Below are 6,585 nucleotides of genomic sequence, written 5' to 3' on the forward strand. Positions count from 1 at the left end.
AGTGAGACCAAAAAGTAGGACCCTTTTAACTATTGCAGACAAAACCAATCTTCCTTGCTTAAATGCAGCTCCAAAACACTCAAAATTTTTCAACATTCACACACACAAACACAAACACACCCACCCACACACACACACAACTTTTTACCCACAAAATACTGATAATACAGAAACCAAAAGTTCACAAGAACTATAATATTTTTTTAGTATAATCCACACATACACATTGATTTAAGACAGTTTTTAGTGTGTGTTTGTATGTTTCTTGGCATCTTTATACATCTTTTAAGTGAATTTAAGTTAAAAACAGAGGAAATTGCTCTGTTTTGAAGGGTTTATGATGGATATTGTGTTAAAGAAACAGGGGTTTGTTAAAATGCAGAAATTAAAATTAATAAATTTAATGTTGGTGGTTATTCTGAGCAATTGGGGTTGTTTATGTACTGGCTCAGTTTCATATGACCATAAAGCTATCTCCATTAATGGACAAAGAAAAATTCTTCTTTCTGGATCTATTCATTATCCAAGAAGCACTCCTGAGGTACTAATTTATCAATGCACTTATTATTATTTTTTTTTATTATTTTTTTATTTTTTGGATTTTTTTTTTTACTGAAAATAGTTCAAATATTTGGATGATTCAGATGTGGCCAGATCTTATTCAGAAGGCCAAAGAAGGAGGATTGGATGTGATTCAGACTTATGTTTTTTGGAATGGGCATGAACCACAACCTGGTCAAGTAAATACATATATTTTTTTAATTTTTTTTATCTAAATAGTACTAATATTTTTACTTTTTGAGAAATTGTTTTCTTAATTTCATTTTTTTATGGTCAGTATTATTTTGAAGATAGGTATGATTTGGTGAAGTTCATTAAGCTAATTAAGCAAGCTGGACTTTATGTTCATCTCAGAGTTGGTCCTTATGCTTGTGCTGAATGGAACTTTGGGTAAATATTTGTAAAACTACTTTTTTATATATATTTTTTATAGTAATAATTTTACATATATTTAACAAAGTTACAAACAATAATATTCATTTGCAGCGGTTTTCCTGTTTGGTTAAAATATGTCCCTGGAATTAGTTTCAGAACAGATAATGGTCCTTTTAAGGTTTACACAAAATCTTTTCATTTTATTTATTCTCTTTTGTCTATTTTGAAATTATTATGTAATGATGATTTTATTTATATGTATAGGCTGCTATGGAAAAATTTACAAGGCACATAGTGAATATGATGAAAGCAGAAAGATTATATGAAACTCAAGGTGGTCCAATTATTTTATCTCAGGTAGTCAAAACCACTCTTTTTTACTATATTTCCGTACACTAAATATAATATTTACCAAAAATTGTATTTTAAGAAAATGTTAATATAACAGATTGAAAATGAGTACGGGCCAATGGAGTATGAAATTGGTGCACCTGGTCGAGCCTACACGCAGTGGGCAGCTAAGATGGCTGTGGGTCTAGGCACCGGTGTTCCATGGGTCATGTGTAAACAAGATGATGCCCCTGACCCAATTGTAAGTGTCTGTCATGCATGTCTTTATGTTTATGTTGACTTTTTTATATTTTGACTATTGGTGTCAATTTGACCCCATGACAGTTTTCATGCTATGTGTCCTTAGTGTGATCCTTTATGCTATGCACATGGGCAGTTTTTGCTTTATTAGCCATCACGCCTTTTTGACTTGGTACCACAAATGTTTATTGTTGACAGATTAACACTTGCAATGGTTTTTACTGTGACTATTTCTCACCCAACAAAAACTTCAAACCGAAAATGTGGACAGAAGCATGGACAGGATGGTAATTTCTTCGTCAATACGATACCTTTATTTATTTATTTTGGTTCTGTTTATTAAAACAATTAGATTGTGCAGGTTTACAGAGTTTGGAGGTGCGGTTCCTTATAGACCGGCTGAAGACTTAGCGTATTCGGTGGCTAAGTTTATTCAAAGTCGTGGATCTTTTGTCAATTACTATATGGTAAGTTGGTAATACTAAATGAATAATTTTTTGTAACTAGATTGCGCCTTAATTGTGCATTATATTGTAAACATTGCGTAAACATGTACTGTTTTATTGTAATAGTACCATGGAGGAACAAATTTTGGGAGGACAGCGGGTGGCCCGTTCATCGCAACAAGCTACGATTATGATGCTCCTCTTGATGAATTTGGTATGCTAACAACATACATGCAAATACGGTTAAGCATAGTATATATAGCACAATTTAAAGCGATTTTGGTCCAAATATGTCATGTCATGTCATGTATGAATGGTCATGTACGTCACTTCACTATATTCGCACATCATATCTTATTTCATAATCATTGTGGATACTTTATTTATGGAACAAGTTGATTGCAATTAAGATCATTAAAATTTTGAATTTCAAATAACGTGTCCCATGAAAACGACAATACTTAGTTTCTTACACGATATTAAATCTAAAATGACCTATGACGTAAATATTTTGAACTTGTGACATGTTTCCATACTTAGCGCATTTTACTAAATTTATATACATATACATTAGTTTAATCGGAGAGCTCTATTTATAGGACTAAAACGAGAAGCGAAGTGGGGCCATCTGAAAGATCTGCATAGAGCCATAAAACTATGTGAGCCTGCTTTAGTAAATAGTGATCCCACTATTATCAATCTCGGAAACTATCAAAAGGTTGTTTTTTTAAGCTCCTTTTGTTTGTTTACAATCGCTTTATTCGCTGACGTGGCAGTTGGAGCTCACATCTTACATATGTTGTCATTATAGGCATATGTTTATAATTATAAAGCTGGAGGTTGTGCTGCCTTTTTATCAAATAACAACAGAGCTGCTTACGCAACCGTAAATTTCCGAAACCAGAATTACAATATTCCTCCTTGGTCTATCAGCATACTACCTGACTGCAAGAATACCGTTTTTAATACGGCAAGGGTGAGATATTGTACACTAGTTTATTAGCTTATGTATTACATATGTATTGTTTGAATTAGTTGATGATATTTAATTGTGAATGTGATTATAGGTTGGTTCACAAACTTCGCTAATGCAAATGAAATCCGACGGGGGAGGATTTGTTTGGCAGTCGTTTATCGATCAAACGGAATCGTATGATGATAACGCGTATACGACACATGGGTTATTGGAGCAACTCAATATTACTAGAGACTCGTCGGATTATTTGTGGTACATGACAGAGTAAGTGCAACTGTTTTTTTTTTATTAAATATAGAGGTGGCAATTTTTACCCATTTAGTTATACATTGGTGGTCCTATTTTATCTCAAGCCAGTCAAATAAAAAGGTTTATTTATTATTTACAAGAGAATACATAATGTTGGCCAAAGGTTATTTTAAGGGTTGTGTTTGAAAATGAATCAAACTTCAACTGATATTCTAATTAGTCCTCCATTAAAATGACCCATACCTGACCCACCTGATCTACCCTTGTTTTAAAATTTAACGTTGTTGTGTTTCATCACGCGCAGTGTCAAGGTGGGGTCCAACGAGGGGTTCTTAAGAAGCGGGAAGTGGCCTACCCTTACGGTCTTTTCCGCAGGTCACGCTCTGCATGTTTTCATCAATGGTCAACTAGCAGGTAAATTGTTCTAAATATAATCTTTTTTTGGTTATTATTTTCATCATGTGATACTTACGTGGTTTTTTTTTTATACAGGAACGGTGTATGGAAGTCAAAAAAATCCGAAACTAACTTTCAATCAACCCATAAATCTAAGACCTGGTCTGAACAAGATTTCTCTACTAAGCATTGCTGTTGGTCTCCCGGTATGTTCCTTTCTCTTGCTATAAACATACGTATGTACATATATCTATATCTATATCTCTCTTCTATATATGATAGAAAAGAATGTCCTTTTTGGTCATTATATCTATCGTGGGCTTGACTTAGTTATCTCGTATTTAATTGGTAGAATATTGGTCCACATTTTGAGACATGGAATGCTGGTGTTCTTGGTCCTGTTACACTCTACGGTCTCGATGAAGGAAAGCGTGACTTGACTTGGCAAAAATGGTCTTATAAGGTTTGACTTTTACAAACTAACATTCCTTAGGCGAATTATGGTTCTGTTGTTTCATGTCATGCTATATACTATATGCGATACTAAAGGAAGCTTCGAATACTAAACGGCCACGATGAATAGACCAATGTTCTTACTTGATACATGTCTGTTTGACCATTGACCAGGTCGGACTTAAAGGTGAAATTCTAAGTCTTAACTCACTCATGGGTAGCTCATCTGTCGAGTGGATTCAAGGCTCATTGGTGTCTCAAAAACAACCCTTAACTTGGTATAAGGTATAGTTTCTCTTTTCGTGTTGTACACATTATTGAAAAATAACCAAACTTATTTGTGCAAACTGAATTGATAAATGTTTGTCATATTTCAGACTAATTTTAATGCACCGGGTGGGAATGAACCGTTGGCTCTAGACATGAGCAGTATGGGGAAAGGTCAAATATGGATAAATGGTCAAAGCATTGGACGTTATTGGCCTGCATACACGGCCCGTGGATCTTGTAGTACTTGTAGTTACGCTGGCTATTTTGATGAAAATAAATGCTTAAGTAACTGTGGTGAAGCATCACAAAAATGGTAATAATGCTTATAAACGGACATAATGCACATCAAATGCACCTTTATTAAAATTCGGGACACTAATCTACAATGTGTATATTTCAGGTATCACGTACCTCGATCCTGGCTAAAACCAAGAGGAAACTTGTTGGTGGTTTTCGAAGAATTGGGAGGAAACCCGTATGGAATAACATTGGTTAAAAGATCCATTTACAGTGTGTGTGCTGATATATACGAATGGCAGCCTTCGTTAATGAATTATGAGATGCAAGCTTCAGGTAAAGTCAGTAAACCGTTGAGGCCAAAAGCACATCTTTCGTGCAGTCCAGGTCAGAAGATCTCGTCAATCAAATTTGCTAGCTTTGGCACCCCGTTAGGCGGTTGTGGTAGTTATCAGGAGGGTGGCTGCCATGCACATAACTCCTATGATGCCTTTAACAAGGTACTTTCTTTTTTAATATGACGCATTTTCTGCTTGATGACATCATCGTTTTCCGGATTTTTTTTTATTTAGTATTATTTAAAAATAGGCCTGATATTTACTACTAAAATTTTTTACAGTTATGTGTTGGACAAAATTCATGCACGGTACCGGTAACACCCGAGATTTTTGGAGGTGATCCTTGCCCAAAAGTAATGAAGAAGCTCTCAGTTGAAGCCATTTGCAGCTGATAGATATTTATAAAACACGAGAAAAGGGAGAAAGTTTCAAGATCTACAAGTCAATTTGGTTTGAAATTATTTGCAAGTATTTATACCTTATTTAAAATTTTATACGAGCGTATGATGGGCTTTTTTACCAAAGGTGAAGTTGTACAGATATGCAGCACACCGTTATGGTTCAGAAGTGTCATCCTGTAGTATATAAAGTTCGCAAGCACGCGAATGTGATTATTGGGAAAGCACGTTGAGATTCGTAATTGAGTCCATGAGCTTATGCTTTATTTTGGGTATTTAAGTAAAATGCAAAAGCTTCTTGCTTTTGTATTATTGCATACTCTACACACGCAATCTGTTATTGCTATCCTGTTGTAAAGATATTTTAAGATATGGTAATATTTCTTCAAGTTTCTCAAATTTGCGTTGGTTTACAATACATAGTATATAATATCAGAATGCAGTGTGCAAAAATTCTCAAAGGCATGATTTTGCTGCATGCACCAAAAAAGTGCTAATAGTATCAATAACTGAAAACAAAGGTACAGTTACATACCATCTTGAGTGACTGAAATGCACATAAATTAGAGTCTACTCTTCAAGTTAAGGTAGTTGTTGAATTCGTCATAGATGTGGGATCACCGTAGTCGATTAGAATTCTTGATAGTACTTATTACTTTATCATCAATTCTGTATAGAAAACATGATAAATGATATTAACTTTTGAACCATTGAGGACTGAGGAGAGTAAATTGTTTATAGAAAACTTGATATATCACATGATGCTAAACGGAGATCGAATTTCTGGCTCTGCGACTGTCAACCTTAAGTTTAAAATTTTTCATTATGTGGTTCAATAGTCCAAAAAATGCGGTAAACTGAAGTGAACAATGTTAAATTTCAGGGTATCAATATTAAATGTGTAAACCATCAACATTTTGTGACATGTTCAGATTGCCCATCATTGTAATCTGATTATTCAAAATCTGATTCTCAGAGAGTTACTTCTAGTGATCCACATGTACAACAATACCAAACATAACATTTTGTAAGTCATTCACATTTAAAAACAATTGTGCAGGTCACCCATGTTAGAATACGATTTTGTAGGTCAACCAAATTCGTATGTTAGTTTCATATGATCAAATATGGCTAAAATATCATCCAAATGATGTAAACAAACAAATACTCCTATCTTAGAGAAAAATCAAAATAATATAAGTTGATTAATATGAGTAAATGATTAACTTTGGTGGGCTTCCAAATCATAATTCCTAGAACTAAACATCTGGAAAAAGAAAAATAGGCAAAGAACC

General features: G+C 34.1%; 1 protein-coding gene across 1 annotated transcript; it reads left to right on the forward strand.

Moving 5' to 3' along the window:
* The first annotated feature begins 106 nt into the window (after positions 1-106).
* LOC139839769 (beta-galactosidase-like) lies at positions 107-5,689 on the forward strand. The gene is made up of 19 exons (XM_071829919.1): positions 107-541; positions 645-740; positions 839-951; positions 1,048-1,114; positions 1,201-1,293; positions 1,385-1,528; positions 1,726-1,814; positions 1,889-1,994; positions 2,100-2,187; positions 2,573-2,691; positions 2,785-2,949; positions 3,041-3,213; positions 3,503-3,612; positions 3,691-3,800; positions 3,947-4,057; positions 4,222-4,332; positions 4,425-4,630; positions 4,718-5,054; positions 5,174-5,689. Exons 1-19 carry the CDS (start codon positions 338-340, stop codon positions 5,282-5,284), a joined length of 2,553 nt encoding a protein of 850 aa, XP_071686020.1. The 5' UTR covers positions 107-337; the 3' UTR covers positions 5,285-5,689.
* Positions 5,690-6,585: the final 896 nt, after the last annotated feature.

This window comes from Rutidosis leptorrhynchoides, chromosome 4 (assembly GCF_046630445.1).
Source record: "Rutidosis leptorrhynchoides isolate AG116_Rl617_1_P2 chromosome 4, CSIRO_AGI_Rlap_v1, whole genome shotgun sequence".
NCBI classification, from domain to species: domain Eukaryota; kingdom Viridiplantae; phylum Streptophyta; class Magnoliopsida; order Asterales; family Asteraceae; genus Rutidosis; species Rutidosis leptorrhynchoides.